General features: G+C 45.9%; 1 protein-coding gene across 5 annotated transcripts in view; it reads right to left on the bottom strand.

Moving 5' to 3' along the window:
- Positions 1-23513, bottom strand: part of srgap1a (SLIT-ROBO Rho GTPase activating protein 1a) — a 230373-nt gene that overhangs the window by 45754 nt on the left and 161106 nt on the right. For all 5 annotated transcript variants that reach the window (XM_052030040.1, XM_052030041.1, XM_052030042.1 and 2 more), the window contains exons 9-15: positions 22035-22232; positions 21606-21690; positions 18516-18543; positions 13185-13287; positions 5649-5709; positions 4884-4961; positions 877-1011 (exon numbers count right to left, since the gene is read on the bottom strand). In XM_052030040.1, the coding sequence (XP_051886000.1) occupies positions 877-1011; positions 4884-4961; positions 5649-5709; positions 13185-13287; positions 18516-18543; positions 21606-21690; positions 22035-22232 (688 nt within the window). The remainder of the gene's footprint in view (positions 1-876; positions 1012-4883; positions 4962-5648; positions 5710-13184; positions 13288-18515; positions 18544-21605; positions 21691-22034; positions 22233-23513) is intronic.

Below are 23513 nucleotides of genomic sequence, written 5' to 3'. Positions count from 1 at the left end.
GAATATAGTGTTGCAGCTACAGAGAAATGCAGTGCAGGTAGACAAATAAAGCACAAGGGCCATGACGAGGTAGATTGGGAGATCAAGAGTTCGTAGGAGTAGGCCTATGTATTCTACCAAAGACCATCATTATTTTAACCACATCAAGAGCATAGAACAGTGCAGAGGAGATTCACCAGGATGTTGCCTGGATTGGAGGACTTCAGTTATGGGGAGAGACTGGATTGAACACAGAACAATACAGCACAGGAACAGGCCCTTCAGCCCATAATGTTGTGCTGAACTAATTAAACTAGTAATTAAACAGCTAACTAAACTAATCCCTTCTGCCTACGTCCATATACTTTCATTCTCTGCACATTCATGTGCCTATCTAAGAGCCTCTTAAACGCTTCTATCGTATAAAATCTATTAAATCTCCTCTTAACCTTGTGTATCTTACTGAGAACAAAAGATATCTGAGTCCTTCCACATAACCGGTCTCTAAATCTCCTTCAATGAGCAAAGAGCTGAACAATCTTCTTGAATGCTGTAGATTTCCATGATCTCTAAGTAATGGTGACCACATTTCCACAACACAGCAGTGGTTGTAAGTTGCTCCTTGAGCACCTCTTGAGGACATGTGTAACTCCGTAGAAAGGAAAATTCCTTCAATTTGAAAATCATTTCTCTCCTACAGCTCAGGAGGTCTGTGCGAGGACCAACTTTAACCACAGGACAACCAGTGTTAAAACAAGCAGTACACTAACTTCTCATTCTCTTTAGCAAATGGAATATTTAAGCGACCATCACTAATTAAGTAGAAAACAAATCTGAGGCAGCGCTTTGTTTTCCTTTGAGGGTGAGAAAAATTAATGATGATAAACAGATACTTACGCACGCAAGGAATGAGTTCATTAAATCTTTCCTTAGGAAACAGTGGGTTTTCCAGTCCTCTGAAATAGAGCTTCAGAACTCCTGCAACTGAGTTAATATCATGGTTGTCTTGTCCATCTGCCAAAGGATCCTCACCTATTGCAAAACAAATAGAGACCTCAGCACAGTACAGGCAAGAAAAACCGACACAATCCAAACTCACCAGGACTGGTAGGCTTGAGTTATAAGGAGAGGCTTGACAGGCTGGGATTTTTTTTTCCCCTGAAGCATAGGAGGTTGACGGGTGACCTTACAGAGATTTATAAAATCAAGAGGGGAGCAGATAAGGTGGATGGTCAAGGGCAGGCACGGTAGTGTACGGTTAGCGTGACGCTATTACAGTGCCAGCGACCTGGGTTCAATTCCGGCTGCTGTCTGTAAGGAGTTTGTACGTTCTCCCCGAGTCTGCGTGGGTTTCCTCCAGGTGCTCTGGTTTCCTCCCACATTCCAAAGACGTACGGGGTTAGGAAGTTGTGGGCATGCTATGTTGGCGCCGGAAGTGTGGCGACACTTGCGGGCTGCCCCCAGAACACTCTATGCAAAAGATGTATTTCACTGTGTTTTTCGGTGTACATGTGACTAATAAAGAGATCTTTTTCCCAGGGTAGGGGAGTCTAAAACTAGAGGGCATAGATTTAATGTGAGGGGGGAAAGGGGACCTGAGGGGCAAGATTTTCACACAGAGGATGGTGGGTGTATGGAATGAGCTGCCAGAGGAAGCTGTATAGGTGTGTACAATTACAATGCCTGAAAGACACTTGGATAGAAAAGGCCTAGAGGGATAAGGGCTAAACACAGGCAAACGGGATTAGCTCAGATAGACAACTTGGAGGGCATTGTCGAGTTGGGCCGAAGGGCCTGTTTCTGTGCTGTATAGCTCTATGACTGTGGCTGTTAGTTGGGTGAATGCTGAAGGAGAGGAGGGAGTCGTCCCAGGGGCTTGCAATGCAACTGGTGCCTCTCCGCCAACTTTTCAAGAAGGATGAATCATGACTTAGTGTCAGCCAATGGGCTTTGTGTTGAATGGGTGGTTGGCTGGTGGGCAGACTCCGGGGGCCAAAGGGCCTTTTTCCATGCTGTACGGCGATGGGGAGCAGCCAGCAGAGGGCACACAAAATCTGCAAGGGAAGTTTCAGTAGCAAGCCCTTCCCGGCACACCACAACGTCAGCTGTGAAACAAAGCTCAAGTATGATGCCTTCAAGTCTGGAATTGGGGCAGTGGTCAGTCACATTACTGACAGTGGTCAGGGAAAGACAATTGCCTTTGTGTCGAGCACCCTAATAAAGAGCAAGAAGAACTAAGCCCATATAGAATAGAAGATACTGGCAGTTATATTTGGGATCATAGGATGTTCAGTTCCAGGTAAATGGACTGGCCACATTAGCCATTGACCACAGGCCCTCATTGGCCATTTCTTGGACCCAGGTACATATTTCTCACAATTGGAGATCTTAAGAAAGCAGTGGTAGACTTTCTCCTGTTCCAATATCATTGTGATCTTGAACAACGAGCATCCAAATAGTGGATTGCCTTACATGAACACCGATATAAATGTAGAAGTTACAATACACATCCTCTGAGTAGAAGAGGGGAGGGTGATCTACCTGTAACGGTGGTGGAAACAGTGTGATTGATACAGAAGAACCCAGCATTAAAGCAGGACATGAGCTGGGCAGGCACGGTAGTGTAGTGGTTAGCGTAACGCTATTATACGCCAGCGACCCTGGTTCAATTCCGGCTGCTGTCTGTTAGGAGTTTGTACGTTCTCCCCGTGTCTGTGTGGGTTTCCTCCGGGTGCTCCAGTTTCCTCCCACATTCCAAAGACATACGGGTTAGGAAGTTGCGGGCATGCTATGTTGGCGCCAGAAGCGTGGCGACACTTCCGGGCTGCCCCCAGAACACTCTACGCAAAAGATGCATTTCACTGTGTGTTTCGATGTACATGTGACTAATAAAGATACCTTATCTTACCTCTTACCTGCATCGATCAATCACCACCATGTGCCCACTCCTCTTTTATCCCCTCTTTTGGGGATTTTCCCTCCCACCCTTTTGTCCACCTATCACTGCTCTGTTTCTCCCCCCTATATATTGATTCCCCTTTTCCTATCTTCAGTCCTGAAGAAGGGTCTTGACCCGAAACGTCAACTGTCCATTTCCCTCCACAGATGCTGCCTGACTTACTGAGTTCCTCCAGCATCTTGTTTGTTGCTCCAGATTCCAGCATCTGCAGTCTCTTGTGTCTCCAAGTCTGGCATGGGCTGTATAACCAAGCTCCCACTGTACCTGTAAACTAATTCCTCTGGTTTTTTTTTCAGACTATATTTAAGTATACTTTGTTTATGTGCGCATCATTGTTTGCACTCTGGAAGAGGCTGTGAATAAACCAGCCGCACCTTGAAGAGCTCCCTGTGTTTTTTCCAATTTAACTCTGCTGGCTGCTGCCCTAGAATATGTGGACATTATACGGATGGCCCTAACTTTACCGGGAGTTGAATGAATACAGCTGCCCAGAAGTGCATCTGAATTTACATTACCTCTTTTCCTTTTACACCTTCAAGAACATTTTTGCAATTAAAGGCAATAATAATAAAATTAAGGAGCAGAATTAAGCCATTCAGCCCATCAAGTCTGCTCTGTCACTTGATCAAGGCTGATTTTTTTTTCAACCCCATTCTCCTGCCATCTTCTTGTAACCCTTAACCCTCTTACTAACCAAAGATCTATCAATCTCTGCCTTAAATACACCCAATGACTTGGTCTCCACAGCTGTCTGTGGCAACAAATTCCAGATTCACCACCCTCTGGCTGAAGAAATTCCTCCTCATCTCAGTTTTAAAGGGACATCCCTTAATTCTGAGGCTGTGCCCTCAGATCCTAGACTTTCCTACCAATGGAAACATCCTCTCCACGTCCACTCTATTCAGGCCTTTCAGTATCCGGTAGGTTTCCATGAGATACCCCCTTCATCCTTCATCGAGTACAGGCCCAGAGCTGTCAAATGCTCCTCAAACATTAACCTTTTCATTGCCGGGATTGTTCTTGTGAACCTCCTCCAGACCCTCTCCAATGCCAGCACCTCTTATCTTAGATATGGGGCCCAAAACTGCTCACAATATTCTAAATGCAGTCTGACCAACACCTTATAAAGCCTCAGCAGTACATCCTTGCTTTTATATTCTTGTATTCCCAAAATGAATGCTAACATTGTATTTGCCTTCCTTACTACCGACTCAACCTGCAAGTTAACCGTAATTCAGGACTCCTAAGTCCCTTTGCACCTCTGATTTCTGAATTATCTCCCCATTTAGAAAATAGTCAGCACATTTCACTCCCTCACAGCCAGCATTCTCTTATTCAGGTACCGAAGGAAACCACTGGTGATAACTGATTAATACAGACTTTATTTAGGAAAATATAGAGGTCAACGCTCTAATGGAAATTGCCTGTGGATAATTGTAATTCAAACTAGACTGAGGAAAAGGAACCAGTAAATCAGGTGTTATATGTAGCAGACAGCAGATGAGAATCCAAGGGGTGAGGTGTGGAATCATGGCCCAGCCTCTCCCCTGGTTAACAAAGTACTTGAGACTAACCCCGGCCCTGCCTGCCAGAATGATTGGTGCCTCATTGACAGCGACCAGCGCTTCCCCTCACAAGTGACAGGAAAATGTACAGCCTTGTGCTTTCCAAGAGTTTCCTCACTTTCCACAGCCATCACGAAAGAAAGACCTTGAGAATTCCAAGTACAGAGCGACAAATCCTATCAATCAAATCGGCAGAACTCACACTGGCAAGAGCGACCGCAAAAGCAATTATCTTCCGAAAACGTCATGCGCCAGGGAGATTTATTGTCAGCAGCCAATCACGTGCAGAGCCAGAGCAAATGACTCCCCCCTCCCCCCGACCCAACCTGTGGAAATGGCCGGGTGGTTGTTCCGGAGGTGGAACAACCTTGCTCACTCACCTCGTTCAAATGAGTTTTTGATGTCGTTGACCTCAGCCTGCGAGCCGGGCACTCGAAAGATCCCCTGGTGTTGAAGTCCTACGGAAGGAGAAACCAGAGAGAAATGAAAAGGTGTCCCGGTTGTGGCCAGACAGGTTGGCAACACGATGGCCAAAGAAAAAGAAAAGGATCCCGGTTTAAAAAAAGACAAAAAATTAGGGGCAGAAGGAGTGCGCTCAGTCCCTCAAGACTTTTAAGACCTTAGGATAAGCACATGGATAGGAGGGGTTTAGAGGGATATGGGTCAAATGCAGACAAACAGAACTAGCTTGGTGGGCACCACGGTCAGCATGGATGAGTTGGGCCGAAGGGCCTGTCTCCATGCCATATTGCTCTTAGACTTTGCCACCATTTAATAAGACCATGGCTGAGCTGATTGTAAATTCAACTCCCTGTTTCTGTCCATCCTGACAGGAAAGACTCCCCCTCCTCTTGCTTATGGAGAGTCTATCTACCCCACCTCAGAAATATTCAAGACTCTGCTTCCACTGCCTATTGAGCAAGAGTGTCCTTAAGGCTCACAACCCTCTGAAAGAATCTCGCCTCATCTGTGTTAAATGGGGACCCCCTATTGCTAAACAGCAACATCCCCTCTAATTTTTTATAGTGACCCCTAGTTCTAGATTTTCCCAAAAGATGAAACATTCTCTCCACATCCACCCAGTCAAGACCCGTCAGGATCTTACACATTTCATTCCTATCCCAAACCAAGTGACACCAACATACCGTAGAGGTTGATAAATCGGATGCAACTTTCAACAATGAGGGGAATGGCTTGTCCTGAATCCTAAAAGGAAAAGTTTAAGGAGCCCATCATTCTCTGCAGAGATTAGATTTGATCAGAGCATAATGCAGTACGTTTGCTTCCAATATATCACAAACATTTAGACAGATCATATGGATTTCTGTTTCTCAGCCTGAGTGTTTGAACACTGCACCTTTTCACTGTAGGATGGCTGCTTTTTGTCCACTATTGGAGAGGGTGTGCGGAGCCGGTGCAAGGGAGCTGCGTTCACTTGGAGCGAGAACCATCCCAAAACGATCGCCCGGGTGGCTGATATAGTGAAGGGGTTGGACCCAAATGCCCATCATTCTACCTGGAGAATAGCTTTGGTTTGGATGGAGGATAAGGGGAGAAAAGAAATATGGGCTTGTGGAAATAGATGCATGAATGACAATAGGGAAGGGAATAAAACCATATCAGACCTAATCTGTTGCTATGGCAATGCGATGTTCTGTGCACTTTGCATCATAGTCTTCTCAAAAGGTGCATTTAAAATAATTGTGTTCAGACAAAGCATGAGATACCAGACAAACTTTAATCTGCCTTTAAAATCATCCATAAATTTGGCTAGAAGGTTTGTTAATAAAAGCAGAATTGCAAGTAGGAAGATTAAGCTTGCTGCGTGCGAAATGTTTGCAAAAGCCCTGTGATTGGTGCCGTTCTCAGTTCCTCCGGGCTCCCTCTGGTATTGAAGTGTTCCTGGTGAAGGGACCCCTGACAGCTGCTTCCCCTGACTGCTGTGCTCAGGACCAGAGGGCACTCTGGATAAGGGGGCAACCATTTAGGGTAGAGATGAGGGCTTAAACACTTGTGAACCTTGGGAACTGTGAATGGCAAGTTGTCGAGAATATCTAACGCATCGAGCGATAGATCTTTGGATGCAAAGGAATATGGAGACTGGCAAGAAAATGGAAGAGGAGCTGTGATCTTATCGAATGGAGGACACAGGCTCAAGGGTGCTTGGTTCTGCCATGTCTCACTGAGTCGAATTATTATTTTTCCTCCAAAGGTGTAGTGTTTTTATCCCTCCCCTACCTGGGCAACCTTCCTGTCATCTTACACCCCTCCTCAGTCCACTGATCACCTCAGACTCCTGTCTCACCGCTCCTCCTCTCCTCTTCATACCAGCCACCTCGCCTCTCCACTCTCAGTCCTGATGCAGGGTTTCAACCTGAAACGTCGACAATTCCTTTCCTCCTGCCGATGCTGCCCGACCCGCTGAGTTCCTGCAGCAGGTTGCTTGTTGCAGTGTTTTTAGTTCTTATTTTGCTTTCGTTTAAAATACATGGGAGGAAGGTGCAAAGTGGCTTTGTGGGGTTGTAGACAACCTACAAGAGTGGGCAAGAACAATGACAGACGGAAACCAATGTAGACATCTGAGAGGTCATCCACTTCCGTGCACAAAACAGCAAAGCAGAGAACTTGTTAAATGGTGACAGACTGGGATATGTTGGTGTTCAAAGGGACCCTGGTACCCCTGGACACAATTCACTGAAAGCCAACATGTGGATTCAGCAAGCAATTAGGAAGATGAATGCTATGTTGGCCTTTATTAGGAGAGCAGTAAGGATGTCTTCCTGGATTCATACTGGTGAGATTGTAGAAATAATTGCACGCAAGCATTGTGTACAGTTTTGGTCTCTTTCCCTGAAAAGAGTATGTACTTACTATAGATGGAGTGCAGCAAAGATTCGCTAGACGGTCCCCTGTGTTGGTGGGTTTGCTGTATGGTGAGAGCTTGAATAAGATTAGAGTAACAAACAGTCTCCCGGGGAAACTCAGGGGGTCGAGAAGCATCTGTGGGAGGAAAGGAATTGTGGACGTTTCAGGTCGAAGCCCTGCATCAGGACTGGTGCAGGGTTTTGATCCGAAACGTTGACAGTTCCTTTCCCCCCACAGATGCTGCTCAACCCTGAGTTCCTCAGCAGATCATTTGTTGCTCCAGATTCCAGTGCCTGCAGTCTCGTGTCTCCACTGAGTAAGACTAGGCCTGTGTTCACTCATTTAGAAGATTGAAAGCAGATCTCATTGAACTTCCAAAATCTCCATCAAACTTCCATCAAAGATCCCCCACCATCCGGGCCATGCCATCTTCTCACAGCTACCATCGGGCAGGAGGTACAGAAGCCTGAAACCCCACACCACCAGGTTCAGGAACAGCTACTTCCCTTCAACCATTCAGTTCTTGAACCAACCCGCACAACCCTAATCACTGCCTCAGTATAGCAACACCATGACCACTTTGCACTTCAATGGACTTTGTTTTTTTGTTCTAATTGTGTTATTTCTTGTAAAAGATTGTATATAATTTATGTTTATGGTTTTTTTTTCTGGTGAATGCTGCTTATCTGATGCTCTGTGCCTGTGATGCTGCTGCAAGTTTTTCATTGCACCTGCGTGTGCATGTACTTGTGCAGATGACAATAAACTTGACTTTGAATTCTGGCAGGGCTTGCAGGCTGGATGCAGGGAGGATTTTTCCCCTGACTGAGGAATTTAGGACGGGGGTGGGGTGGGGGGGGGGTGGGGGAAGCGGTCAGACTATTAGAAGAAGGGGTAGGCCGTTTAGGAGCGAGACCAGGAGCAATCTCTTCACTCAGAGGGTGGTGAATCATTGGGATTCTCTACCCCAGGGGCCCAGTCATCGAGTTCATTCATAACAGAGATCAACCGATTTCTGGACATTATGGAAATCAAGAGATTATGTGGATAATGCCGGAAACTGCAGTTCAGGTAGATCTTGATGAATAGTGGAGCAGGCTCGAAGGGCCAGAAGGTTCACTCCTGCTCATAATGCTCGTATCCTAAGTTCTTATCTGAGGCAGACATGATTTTCCCTCAATTTTCTGAAATAAGATGTCACAGATGAGTTAGAGAAATTAAAGATTGCTTGAGTTTTCCTAGCAAAATGAAAAAGAGTGTGGCGTTTAATATGTTGTGTTTTTCTGTCAAAACTGATATATGACATTGCTCAAGGAGCCCAAATATGTGATCCAAGCCCAACAGGCCTCGATTACGTGTTGGGCTCAGTTTAGGCCAGATCAAATCCCTAAAAGGGGACAAGTTCATGGGTTCAGGTTGGGTTTGGATTGGCTGTGACCATGTTGAGTTTTAATTTTATACCCAAGTCAATTTCCAATCCCTTGAACCAGGTTTGGAGTCTGAGGTACCTGCTTTCCTTTGATTGCCTTGGCAGTCTGACCCTTTCTCTGTCATAGTCCTTGATCGAAGGTCTCCATTTCTTGGTCAAGGTGGTCAAACCATGAGGGGCAAGCAGTGATCACATAAGGATAGCTTTAGTAACAAGAGATCTTCACTGTCCTTGAGTCAGTGTCCTGGCACACACCATCATAAGGAGGCCATGACAGTGGAAAACTCTACCTTTTAATATGCACGATAGGGCCGTGGGGAGTGTTGTAGAACAGAGGGACCTAGGAATACAAGTACATAGCTCCCTGAAAATGGCCTCACAGGTAGACAGGGTAGTGAAGAAGGCATGTGGCACGCTGGCCTTCATCAGTCAGGGCACTGAGTATAATGGTTGGGGTGTTATGTTGAAGTTGTACAAGGCGTTGGTGAAGCCACACCTGGAGTACTGTATTCAGTTTTAGGAAAGATGTCACTAAGCTGGAAAGAGCGCAAACATATATGAGAACATTGCTATGACTCGAGGGCCTGAGTTATAGGGGGAGGTTGGACAGGCTAGGACTTTATTCCTTGGAGCGTAGGAGAATGAGGGGTGATCTTATAGAGGTGTATAAAATCATGAGGGGCAGAGATAGGGTGAATGCACACAGTATTTTTCCCAGGGAAAGGGAATCAAAAACTTGAGGGCATAGGTTTAAGGTGAGAGGGGAGAGATTTAAAAGTGACCTGAGGGGCAACATCTTCACCCAGAGGGTGGTCCGTATATGGAATGAGCTGCCAGAGGAAGTGGTTGAGGCAGGTACGATAATGACATTTAAGAGACACTTGGGCAGGTTCATGGATAGGAAGGGTTTACAGGGATACGGGCCAAATGCAGGCAAATGGTACTGGCTTAGGTGGGCATCTTGGTTGGCATGGATGAGTTGGGCTGAAGGGCCTGTTTCCATGTTGTATGACTCTATGGAAGAGCATGATGGCTTAATATGGGGAAATACAAGGTTATCCACTGTGGGAAGAAGGATAGAAAAGTAGAATATTATTTAAAGACGGGGAGATGGCAGAAGACTGTAGGATCTGGGTGTCCTAGTGCCTTAAACCCAGAAAGGTGCATGGAGATACAGCAAATAGCTAGGAAAGTGAATGTACCTTAATTGCAAAAGGGGATACATTTCAGAAGGATGTTCTTCAAGAACAAGGGGGCATAGGTTTAAGGGTGGGGGTGGGGGGAGATTTAATAGGAACCCGAGGGGCAACTTTTTCACCCAGAGCGTGGTCATTTTATGGAATGAGCTGCCAGAGGAAGTGGTTGAGGTAGGTACATTAACAACATTTAAAAGGTATTTGGACAGGTACATGGATAGGAAAGGTTCAGGGGGATATGGGCCAAACACTGTCAAATGGGACGAGCTTAAATGGGAATCTTGGACGGCATGGACCAGTTGGGCCGAAGGGCCTGCCTCCGTGCTGTATGAGTCTATGACTGTGCAGGACTTTGCTTAGACTATATCAGGAAGACTGCAAACAATATGTGTCTTATTATTGGACCACGGGAGAGTCAAGGATGATGGGGAACAGGAAGGATGGTGGCCAGGATCAGATCAGAACTGTGGAGCAGGCTCGAGGGGCCGAATGATCTGTCCAATCAGTGCGGGAACAGATCCTTCAGTCCAACAGTTGCTTATGGTCCACACTCTACCCCTATCTCCCACTCATGTCCTTCTCCAGCACCCCTGTATATTCCACCCCAACAAAGTATCTCAGCTCTTCTCCTCTGATACTTCTCATGGGGGACATCCCACTTTCCGGCTGACCTCTGGGTCAAGAAAGTTCCCCTGAATTTGTGAGTGACCATCTCATGTTCAATTCGGCACTGCACAAGTGGCGACAGCTTCCTCACATTTACTCAGTCAAAACCCTTTGTAGCTTTAGAAGCCTCACCAACCTTCAGGTTCCTGTTTCCTGGAGAGCTCAAGGAAACCACTGATGTGTCGGAAAGTAACCAAGTTACCTGCACTGGTGGCACCAACCCTTCCCCTGCACATCAACCCTTAGACTTCCTTACAACCATACTATCCAAGAGGAGACTACTTGGGTCATTTTGGCCGTGCAGGCTCTCTGAAAGGAATTGTCCAATTTGTCTCACCCCCCTCTTGAGTGGCCAACCATCCGAGGAGACAGAGGGTGATGGTGGAGGGCTGCTTTTGTGATTGGAAGCCTGTGACCAACATTGACTCAGGGATTGATGCTGGGACCACTTGTCATATACGTCTGGGTGGAGTTTGCACATTCTCCCTGTGACTGTGTGGGCTTCCTCCAGGTGCTTCCATTTCCTCCCACGTCCCAAAGACAAGCAGGTTGGTCGATTAGTTGTCCACTGTAAATTGCCCTGGTGTGGGACGAATTGACGGGAATGCGGGGAGAACGAAGGACGACTGGTGTAAGATGGTGCTAGATTGTTAGCACAGACCAAGTGGGCTGAAGGGCCTGCTTCTGCCGTGTATGACTTTATGACAAAATTAACGACGCCTTATTCTGAAATGACGTCTCTCAGTTCTAGACTTCCTTACGACAGGAAACATAGAAGGTGAATTTCCAAACTATCGCAAACCAACTCTTAACTATGTTCTTAGCGCAAAGCAAGAGATCCAAGTGACATATCCTCACAGTTTTATCCAACCTGCTCAACTGCTCCTTGTAAGACAAGCTTCCCATTCCTGGGATCAACCCAGTTAGAAGAAAAAACATGGTGATGCTGGAGGAACTCAGCAGGCCAGGCAGCATCCGTGGAGAAAAGCAGGCGGTCAACATTTCGGTTCAGGACTGAAGATAGGAAAAGGGGAAGCCCAATATATAGGAGGGAAAAGCAGAGCAGTGATAAGTGGACAAAAGAGGGGAGGCGGGGTGGGCACAGGGTGGTGATCAGTAGATGTAGGTAAGAGATAGTGACAGGCAGGTGTGGGGGAGGAGGGGAGAGCAGATCCACTGGGGGATGGGTCAAAGGTAAGGAGAGAGAGGAAACATAAAGGTAAAAAAAAGAGGCTAGGAAAGGGAAGAAGAGAAGTCGCATGGTGGGGGTGAGGTGTGGGGAAGGGGGGGTGGGGATTAATTAAAGTGGGAGAATTCAATGTTCATGCCGTTAGGCTGCAAGGTTCACTCAGTCAGACACAAGAGACTGCAGATACTGGAATCTGGAGCCACACACAATCTGCTGGAGGAACTCAGCGGGTCGAGCAGCATCTGTGGGGGGAAAGAACTGTCGACATCTCGGGTCGAAACCCTGCATCAGGTCTCAGCCTAGTGAGGCTGTTATTAACAAGATCCTTGGTTTACTCAATGGACAATTTCAGAACCTGCTCCCTCCTTGCAGTGATGTTTCAGACGAGACTTTCCACAACCCAGAAGGTTTAAAACAGGACTTATTTTATAAAAAATGTGATGACTGATTTCAGTCATGTAGGTAACGTCACAAATTCCCATCACTGAACCATTGCAAACATTTTCGGTTACAATCAGCCCAATCATTGCATTTTAACCCAGGCAGATATGTAATAACGGTGTGTTGCAAAGCTAAACTGCATCACACCGGCACTATACCTGGTTTCTTGCGTGAGAATTTCTTCGTCCTCTGCTAGAAGCAATGTTAAGAGTGCAGGACGAAAAGAAAACAGTGAGAGCTAGCAGCAAATACAGTGAAGATACAGGTTCCCGTAATGGGCTTGAATATAATGGAATTCCTTCAGTGCAATCTTTTGAAGAATTAACCTCACACTACTCCATATCCCGGAGGAGACCATTATATTCAGGTTAGGGAGAAAATAGGCATCTAGCAATAGAGCAGATTTGAATATTATGAACTTCCTCAAGGTCAAGAATGACAATGCTTACCGAACACATGCACTTTGAGAGGGGTCTGCTACTCCACTGACCGGATATTCATTAGAAACATCAGGACATTTAGAACATAACAGCCAAATTCACCTGCCAAATTGACTGGTTTTCAACTGCCAAGATTGGGAAAAACTTAACAGCATCTCAATTTCAACACACTCAGAAGCCCAAGCACCCAAGCTGTGTTTGGCTTTGGAAAAGCATGCAACTCTGGACCTGAGGAAGCATGTTCTAAACAGAGGTGTACAGGCAGGGCCTCAAGAGAGATTTGAACATAGTGGTACACCTCAAGCTTTTGTGTCTGAATAGGGAACATTTCTATCCAGACGCTACGAGAACCTGCGATTCTGTGGAAAGGTTTAGCTTGAGGATCAGACCATTACATTCAGAGTGGCAGATTTAAAAGAGGCTTTCCACCACCAGAACATTCAGCACCAGTGTACCTTGACGAATGTTTCCAAATCCCCATTAAACAACTTAGCATTATACTCTGACCGGGGTCTGGACTTCCGAGCTTTCTGAGGTTTAGGGGGTACATTTGGAGGCCTGAGAGGAGGATGGAACAAAATTTGAGAACTTAAACATCTGTAAACTTTGGACGTCACAGGGAGCAACCAAAATATCAACATACCGCGCTGTGAGAAAGCCCTCAACAAACCACAATAGAAGACCACAGTCATCTGAAAATATCCAGTTGGAACACACATTTCAGCAACATTTTATTAATAACTATGTCTAGCTCTTGTTTACAAAGGACCAGAGCTCAATACGTAGGGATTTATCCTCTGAGTAATGTGTTCTGTCATGGCCTCAGCCACACCCTCTGCCCCCCAAGAGTAAATTTCCCCTTTTGGTCTCCAACGGTCTCTCCTCTCCCAACCCTTTTCCTGCTCTTTGTGCCCAACGATTGCTTCTCTGAATTCTCTCTTGTGTTTGCTGCCAGTCTGTTCCCATGATCTCCCTTTTTTTTGGTTGTTTTCCCGCTGAGCATTTTGCAACGTCCGGTTCCCACCAGCGTTAACAACTTGGCATCCATCTGCTATTCTTTTGTTCTACTCCTCTTTTTAGACATTCATGGGGCTATGGCTTTAGGTTCCCTCCTCTTCTCCCTCTCAAACTGCAGCTGAAACATCCCCACATTAAACACAGTCATAGTTTTGTCTGCCAGGCACCAATTCAATTTACTCCAGCCAAATTCTGGTCACCTCACTAAAGGAAGGATGTCGAGGCTTTAGAGAGGGTGCAGAGGAGGTTTACTAGGATGCTGCCTGGATTAGAGGGCACGTGCTATCAGGAGAGGCTGGACAAACTTGGGCTCTTTTCTCTGGAGCGGCGGAGGCTGAGGGGTGATCTGTTGGAAGTGTATAAAATTATGAGGGGCATAGATAGGGTGGACAAGCAATATCTTTTTCCCATTACTGAGCGATCCAATACCAGAGGGCATGCACTTAAGGTGAGAGGGGGGTAGGTTCAGAACAGACGTGAGGGGTACATTTTTTACTGAGAGAGTGGTGGATGCCTGGAATGCGTTGCCTGATAGGGTGGTGGAGGCAAACTCATTGTGGGCTTTGGATGGGCACATGAATGAGAGGAAAATGGAGGGACATGGGCATTCTGTAGGTAAAAGGGAATAGCTATGTCGGTACAACATTTTTCATTCACAACAGTTTTCATTCCATTCAAGTTGGCTCTTACTAATTCTGCTTTGGAGTGCTTTTCCTTTCCCATAACTTACAATATTTAATTGCTGTTTCCTAGATTGTCCCACAATGATACTTGGTCCACTTGACCTGGCAAATATCCTAGAACCAAGCCCTTGCAGGGCTAGAGAAGTTCTTGTGAAGACACTTTGCCCCCTGATGCTGTTGCTATTGCAGTCTACATTAGGTGACCCTCATCATCACTACTGTACGGCTTTGTACATCTCTTCAATCTCTCTGAAATTCTGCTCCTTCTCACAAGTTGGCTGCATACAGAACAGCCCCAGTGACATAATTTACAGTATTGTTTCTTAATTCAAAACAGATTCTGTCATTGATAGTTCCAGGACATACTCTCTCTCCGGCTCTGCAATATCCTCTTCAATAGTACTACCATTGATTTTCATCCCTTCCTCATCTTTCCTGAATATCATGAATCCAAGAGTATTTAAACCCTATTCCTGCCACACTTTGTTCAAGCCAAGGGTGTCTGTACTGTCACGTCATGAATGGCACAGTGGTGCGGCTAATAGAGCTGCTAGCTCAAGAGCTCCAGCAACCTGGGTTCAATCCTGACCTTCAGGGCTGTCTACGTGGAGTTTGCACGCTCTCCCTGTGACCGCTTGGGTTTCCCCAGGCGCTCCAGTTTTCTCCCATATCCCACAGAAATGTGGGTTGGTAGGTTAATTGGCTGCTGTAAGTTATCCCTCGGGTGTAGATGAGTGAGAGAATCGGGGGGGGGGGGTGGAATTGATGGGAATGTGGGGAGAATAAAATGGGATGAGCGCAGCTTAAATGGGCGACGAGGGTCGGTATGGACTCTGTGGGCCGAAGGGCCTGTGTTTGTGCTGTACGACATCTGCAGTCCTTTGTTTCTCCTGTAAGACTCTATGACTAATAACATAATCCCACAAGGTTCCTGCAGTTCACCAACCTTGTTTGCTACACATCCACGTTCTATACAGCCATACTTGACCTTGCACTCTCTTTTAGTTTGGTCCTGTCTAAAATCTTTCCATTTCTAGTTCTAGGGCTATTTCTCTTCCCCAGTTCTTTTGGCATCTCTCTTTCTCCTTTCCAGATCCCTCCCCAAAACTATTGAACCTTCCCTAGATCAGAACTGAGCAGCAGAAGCTCTAGTTACCAGCGAAACAAATTTTGAAGATAGAATTTCCACTGATCAGAGCCAGTGAAGGGTTCACGCGGCTTGGGGAGATAATTTTGAGGATGGGTTGATGTCGGGGACCTGCTGGTGGGGTGTGCAGTGACTTTCAGAGAGAGTGGCAACTGATAGCACTCATATCTTCGATCAGAATATCGTGAGCACTAGTATCTGGGTGAACATTCTCCCGCAATATTGAGGGATGGGATAGTAATGCTAGTAGGATTTATTATAGGAATTTTTTAAAAATATGGACATGTGCAGTCAGAAGGGATTATGTGTCACTAGCTTAATTAGTTCAGCACAACATTGTGGGCTGAAGGGCCTGTTCCTGTGCTGTACTGTTCTATGTTCTATGAAAGCAGATGATGCCTTTGCCAATATTTATCCTTTAGTCAGCACTACCACAGATTATCTGGGCGCCTTCACACTGCTGTTTACAGGAGCTTGCTGTGTAAATTGTTTTGCCATGTTTTGTACAATAAGGTCTACAATGGGCAGGCACGGTAGTGTAGCAGTCAGCGTAACGCTATTACTGCGCTAGCGACCCGGGTTCAATCCCAGCTGCTGTCTGTAAGGAGCTTGTACGTCCTCCCCGTGTCTGCGTGTGTTTCCTCTGGGTGCTCCGGTTTCCTCCTACGTTCCAAAGACGTAAGGGGTTAGGAAGTTGTGGGCGTGCTATGTCGGTGCCGGAAGCATGGTGACACTTGCGGGCTGCCCCCAGAATGCTCTATGCAGAAGATGTATTTCACTGTGTGTTTCGATGTACACGTGACTAATAAAGACACCTTATCTTATTTTCTAAGTGATTCATTGTCTGTAGAAGGCCCTGATAGGGACATGAAAGGCACTATGTACCTTTGATTGGTCTTCCTGAAAGAAGAGAAGGTTACAGGTTGCCCATCTATCTCCAGCATGGAACCACTTACTCCACAGAGCAATGGTTCAACATGCGTTTCATTAACTTGGGCTTCTGCAACCACTCAGATCGAGCACAGCAAGTGTCATCTATCCAAGTGAGGTCTAAGCATCCTACCAGCAGCTCACTGAGTATAAAAGTTGGGAGGTCATGATGCGATTGTACAGGATGCTGGTGAGGCCGCACCTGGAGTATTCTGTTCAGTTTTGATCGCCCTGCCATAGGAAAGGTGTTATTAAACTGGAAGGAGTGCAGAAGAGATTTACAAGGATGTTGCCAGGACTTGAGGGACTGAGTTGGACAGGCTAGGACTTTGTTCCTTAGAGCGTAGGAGACTGAGAGGTGATCTTATAGAGGTGTATAAAATCACGAAGGGCAACTTTTTTTGTTACACAAAGGGTGGTATGTATGTGGAACGAGCTGCCAGAGGAAGTGGTTGAGGCAGGTACAATAACAACTTTTAAAAGACAGCTGTACAGGTACATGGATTGGGAAGGTTTAGAAGGTTATAGGCCTAATGCTGGCAAACGGGATTAGCTTGGATGGGGCATCTTAGTTGGCATGGACCAGTTGGGCCGAAGGGCCTCTTTCCATGCTGTACGACTCTATGACTCCAATAGGTGGTGAACAATGATACTAATTTTGTGCTTCAGGTCATAGTTTGACACCAGGGAGATAGTGTCCAGGATATGAACATAGATATTGTTCCTGGTCTTTTCCAGCCCCAACTCTCTCAGAAGTTGTTCCTTTATAATTAATGTAAGGCTGCTACAGTTGAAGCTCCTTTGTTTCACAAATACTAAGGAGTAGAGGGCAATACATCTACTGTCGTTCATTCAGATGTGATGCATTTCCTGAAACACACTGGTGTCAGCATCAATCGTCCCTCCAAGTCTCCCCCATTGACCAGATAGGCATCCTTAAGGCCACTGGACACATGGCTGTCTTTCACGGGAGCTTGTAGCCATCCTCACACAAGTATCCTGCGCCAAGATCTTTCCTCAAGTCAGCTGAGATGGGGGATGAGGGGGGAGAGGTTGAATGCAGGGCCACACTGGCATGTTTCCAGTCTTAGCTCGACCGAGTCAAAGCAAGAGAATCCCCATGAGCGGCTTCTGTTCCTGACTTTATACCATGACCTCCAAAGTCCCTCAGGGACTGCCTCGAGCATCCCCACCATCCAGGCCATGCCCTCTTCTCGCAACTCCCAGCAGGCAGGAGGTACAGAAGCCTGAAGTCCTACCCCACCAGGTTCAGGAACAGCTACTTTCCTACAACCATCAGGTTCTTAAATCAACCTGCACAACCCTAACCCTACCTCAGCGACAGAACACTACGGACCACCTCTTGCACTATTCACCTCTCCTTCCTCAATCCTCATTTTCTTCTGCATTAAGCTCTTGCATTTGTCGTCTTTTCACTGTATGGTATTATTTAGATAGATTTATGTATAATTTATATTCTGTTGTGTTGTCTGTAGCTACATGCCTGTGATGCTGCTGCAAGCAAGTTTTTCATTGTAGTGCACCTCACTGTACTTGTGCACATGACAACAGACTCGACTTGGATTTATTCATGGACCCTCACATTTCTAAATGGTTTGTAGCCCCTGTGTACTCTCATTTGAAAATACAGCATCAAATTGTGCTGACATCACCCAGATCCATGTTACCAGTATTGAAAAGGACCCAATTTCCTGCAATTTAACTTTGGGATGATCAATACTTTTGCCACAATATTTTAAAGAGCCTGAACACCAGCTGGTGTCAATTCTAACATCAAGGGATCTTTTCATTCAGGCTCTGCTAAGCTACTTCAGCATTACTGTAAATTTAGTACTTTTACTCTAAAAATTCTAGATGTCAAACATGAAGCAACAAAAGGTATCCATTCCCACGCTGAACAGAGCTGATTGTGGGACGTAAAAGATGGAGACACTTGTGCATAGACACGCACTTTTAAACGCAAATAAATGTCTGCAAATTGTTCCTACCTTGTGGTTATGAAGTCACTTTTCTGTCCTGGAGAGAAAGGAAAGAGCTTTAGACTTGTGGAACTTGTTGGGATGCAGGACATGAGAGGACACACGAGCTGCAGAGTCACCCCACAAAAAGCTGCAGCCTCCTCGCTGAAAGGCCAGACTTGGTGAGGTTTAATGTCAATGCATGGGGCGTGGATGTCACAGGCAATGCCAGCACTTACTGTCCGTCTCCCTGAACTGAGGACATAGTTAAGAGTCAACCACAGCGGTGGGTGCAATTAAAGAAAATTGCAGATAAAAACACAAAATGCATTGTGTTCAGTTTTGGTCGCCCTGATATAGGAAAGGTGCTATTAAGCTGGAAAGATTGCAGAAGATATTTATGAGGATGTTGCCAGAATTTGAGGGACTGAGTTATGGATATGAGTTGAGCAGGTTGGGACTTTTTTTCACTTGAGCATTGGAGAATGAGGGGCAATCTTATAGAGGTGTATAAAATCATGAGAGGCATAGATGCAGTGAATGCATTCAGCCTTTTTCCCAGGGTTGGGTAATCAAGAACTAGAGGGCATAGGTTTAAGGTGAGAGACTTAATAGGAACCTGAGGGGCAACCTTTTCACCCAGAGAGTGGTCAGTATATGGAATGAGCTGCCAGAGGAAGTGGTTGAGGCAGGTACATTGTGAGGCACGGTAGTGTAACGCTATTACAGCGCCAGTGACCCAGGTTCAATTCTGGCCGCTGTCTGTAAGGAGTTTGTACTTTCTTCTCGTGACTGTGTGGGTTTCATCCGGGTGCTCCAGTTTCCTCCCACATTCCAAAGATGTACGGGTTAGGAAGTTGTGGGCATGCTATGTTGGCGCTGGAAGCGTGGCGACACTTGCGGGCTGCCCCCAGCACATTCTACGCAAAGATACATTTCACTGTGTGTTTCGATGTACATGTGACTAATAAAGATATCTTACATTAACAATATTTAAAAGGTACATAGACAGGGAAGGTTTAGAGGAATATGGGCCAAACATGGGCAAATGGGACTAGCTTAGGTAGGAATCTTGGTTGGCATGGACCAGTTGGGCTGAAGGGCCTGCTTCTGTGCTGTATGGCTGTATGACTGTATGACTCTGCGAAACACTCAGCAGGTCAGGCAGCATCTGTGGAAAGAGAAATTGCGTTAATGATTCAGGTCAGAAACCCTTTGTGGCAATGTTTCTGATGAAAGGTCTCTGACCTGAAATATTAACTCAATGCCTGACCTGCTGAGTGTTTCCAACAGTTCCTGCGTTTAACCACACTAGAGGTTCTGAAGTCAGATACAAACCAGACTGAACAAGGACGGCAGATTCCCCTCCCTGAGGGAAATCAGTGAACTAGATGGGCTGTTATGGCAAGACAGTAGCTTCCTGGCTACCATCGCTGATACCAGACTTCTTTCCCCCCCCAAAAAATCCAGCTTTATTTAATTACTTGAATTTGAATTCCCCACCTGGATTCGAACTCGGATGGTGATGTTGATTTAAGTATAGTGTTGCGTTAATTAACAGCTGCTCAAATTCAGCCTTTGAATTCATGACAGCAAGGCAGAGGACTATCAGATGACAAAGCAGCTATTGCTTCTGACCAAGGCCATTGTGAAAAATGCCTTTCAAAGGAGCACTAAATACAAAACTATGTACTCCAATATTTTACGTTAGTAAATGTACAGGGCAGTCAAACATTACATCTCACCCAAATACAATAATCTCTTTTGATGCCCAATTTCACCAACAGAATTTAAAATAATGGAGTAAGCACTCGAGGGTTACACATTTTCTAAATTAAACAAAATAAATAAAACGTTTCTTCAAGGAAATAGCACTTGGCAAGCAACTTCCAAGCTGGCTGTTGGTTTTATCAAGATAAATCAGCAGTTTGACTTGGGTAAAAGTGTTTGCTAACCCAGCTGTCATTACAGCTGTGTTGCTGCTGCCCAGGTTGAGAAGTAAAACTACTAGTCAATTGGGTTTATTGGACACATTATGACCCAACACATGATGTGCAATCCCTCAGGCAGAGAAGGGGCAATCAAATGGAACTATTCATGATGGTTACACAGGTTAGGTGCACACAAGCTGTGATGTGTCATGGAAACCAGCCTCCCCTCCTTGGACTCTGTCTATACCTCTCGCTGCCTTGGTGAAGCAGCCAGCATAATCAAAGACCCCACCCACCCGGGTCATTCTCTCTTCTCTCCTCTTCCATCAGGTAGAAGATACAGGAGCCTGAGGGCACGTACCACCAGGCTTAAGGACACCTTCTATCCCACTGTGATAAGACTATTGAACGGTTCCCTTATACGATGAGATGGACTCTGACCTCACGATCTACCTTGTTGTGACCTTGCACCTTATTATCTGAGCACTGCACTTCCCTGTAGGTGTGACACTTTACTCTGTACTGTTATTGTTTTTACCTGTACTACCTCAATGCACTCTGTACTAACTCAATGTATCTGCACTGTGTAATGAATTGACCTGTACGATTGGTACACAAGACAAGTTTTTCACTGTACCTCGGTACAAGTGACAATAGTAAACCAATACCAAACCACCTGCTGAGGTGGGGAACTCAGCTGAAAATGAAGGCCTGGCCAGAAATGAGACCATGAAGCACAATTTCCCCCAAAAGGTGAGAGGGAATGTTTTCGTTCTTACACCAGAGATTTGGGCACTCCTAGCAAGGTAAGCATTGAAGGGCCAGCCCGAATTATAGGTGAAAAGGTGTGCACTTTCTCTTCCCCAAGTCTCTCTCCCAAGTTGGGGATCAGGGGAGGGAAGAGTTAATTAAAATGTTCACAACTCAGAACAAAAGATTTTTGTCGGGTGAAGGGATTAAAGCAGATGGAACGAAGGTGGGTAAATGCCAGCCTTGGCCTAACTGAACAGCAGAACTGAGTCGATGGACTGAATGGTCTCTGCCTGTCCCAATTCAAGAGAAAATGGAGGGTGTTGGGGTTCTGGCAAGATGATGGCTACGGACCATCTAGATCAGGAGTTGGAAGTAACCGTGCAGCATAAAGGCTTAAGGTTGCTACATATAGACTCAAAAGTACTTGGAGATTTACCTTCTCCCAGGGTGTGGTGAAGCAAGTCATGTTTGGCTTGTAGCTTCATGATGAGATTGCTGCCTTCAAGGTATTCTTTGAACTTCTGTTGAGTACAAGGACAGTGGAGTTAAGAGCTGCCGTGAGAGGTCCACGTCAGAGAGTCAGCTTGGGTACTAAACATAAATCCCACCTGAACTCAACCAATCCAAACCCAATCCCAGGCAGAGAATTTTCAGCCTTTCTCCATACCAGACCTTACCTGGAGGTATCTGCGACCTCGCTGCACAGTGCTACTGAGTAAGCGCCACTGAGCAAATCCTCCTGACCCAAGCATGGTTTGACCCAAACCCAAATGTTGCATCGTACCACTGACCCGATCGGAACCTGACACATATAGTCAGATCACGGTAGGCACCACTCTCTAAGATCTCCTTATGGACCACTCACCATGAAGTAGAATTGCTCAGTCTCTTGCTGATTGGCTCGCCTCTTAGCGATGCTGGGTTTGCTCATGTAGGTTTCTGATACAGTGGACTTGACGGACTCTGTCGACCGACTGTGTTGGAAGCACTCAGAGACGTCATAATCCTCGATGGTCACCATGTCTTGGATTGTTTGGAGGGTGGCTTCCATTGTCTTTTTAACCTAAGCAACAAAAGATGAAAGAGTTTCCACTTTAAATTTGACCTCCAAAAGACCATGGCCAGTCAATAAATAGTGTGATCTTTGCTGTTAGACTGGTTGACAAGGTTGGGATCGGATTATTGTTGTCACATGTCAGAATCTGAATCAGGTTTATTATCACTGACGTATCTCGTGAAAGTTGTTTTGCAGCAGCAGTACAGTGCAAGACATAAAGACATAAAAATTACTATGTAATTAATAAAATGTGCAAAAGAGGAATAGCAAGGTAGTGTTCATGGGTTCATGGACCGTTCAGAAATCTGATGGCGGAGGGGAAGAAGCTGGCTGAGTCTACAACCCTCTGCAGCCTCTTTTGATCCTGCACATTGGAGCCTCCACACCAGGCGGCGATGCAACCAGTCAGAATGCTCTCCACCATACATCTGTAGAAATTTGCAAGAGTCTTTGGTGACATACCAAATCTCCTCAAACTCCTAATGAAGTACAGCCGCTGGCGTGCCTCCTTCGTGATTGCATCAATGTGTTGAGCCCAAGATAGATCCTCTGAGATGTTGGCACCCAGGAACTTGAAGCTGCTCACCCTTTCCACCGCTGACCCCTCAATGAGGACTGGTGACTGGTGTGTGTTCCCCCGACTTCCCCTTCCTGAAGTCCACAATCAATCCCTCGGTCTTGCTGACGTTGAGTGCGAGGTTGCTATTGCGACACCACTCAACCAGCCGATCTACCTCACTCCTGTACGCCTCCTCATCGCCATCTGAGATTCTGCCAACAACAGTGGTGTCATCAGCAAATTTATAGATGGTGTTTGAGCTGTGCCTAGCCACACAGTGTAGCGAGAGTACAGCAGTGGGCTAAGCACACATCTTTGAGGAGTGCCTGTGTTGATTGTCAGCGAGGAGGAGATGTTATCACCGATCTGCACTGACTGTGGTCTCCCAATAAGGAAGTTGAGGATCCAGTTGCAGAGGGAGGTACAGAGACCCTGGTTTTAAAGCTTGTTGATTAGAGCTAAGGGGATGATGGTGTTGAATGCTGAGCTGTCATCGATAAACAGCAGTCTGACGTATGTTTTGCTGTTGACTAGGTGCTCCAAAGCCGAGTGGAGAGCCAAGATACAGTGAAAACCTTTTGTTTGCATGCTGTCCAAACAGATCATTTCATACATAAGTACTTCAAGGTAGTAAAAAGGAAAACAGAATGCAGAATATAGTGTTACAGTTACAGAGGAAGTGCAGTGCAGGTAGTCAAATAAGGTGCAAGGGCCACAACAAGGTAGAT

The sequence above is a fragment of the Pristis pectinata genome, chromosome 15 (genome assembly GCF_009764475.1).
Source record: "Pristis pectinata isolate sPriPec2 chromosome 15, sPriPec2.1.pri, whole genome shotgun sequence".
In the NCBI taxonomy this organism is placed as follows: domain Eukaryota; kingdom Metazoa; phylum Chordata; class Chondrichthyes; order Rhinopristiformes; family Pristidae; genus Pristis; species Pristis pectinata.
The sequence above is the reverse complement of the archived record's forward strand: the minus strand, read 5'-3'. Positions and strand labels throughout refer to the sequence as shown.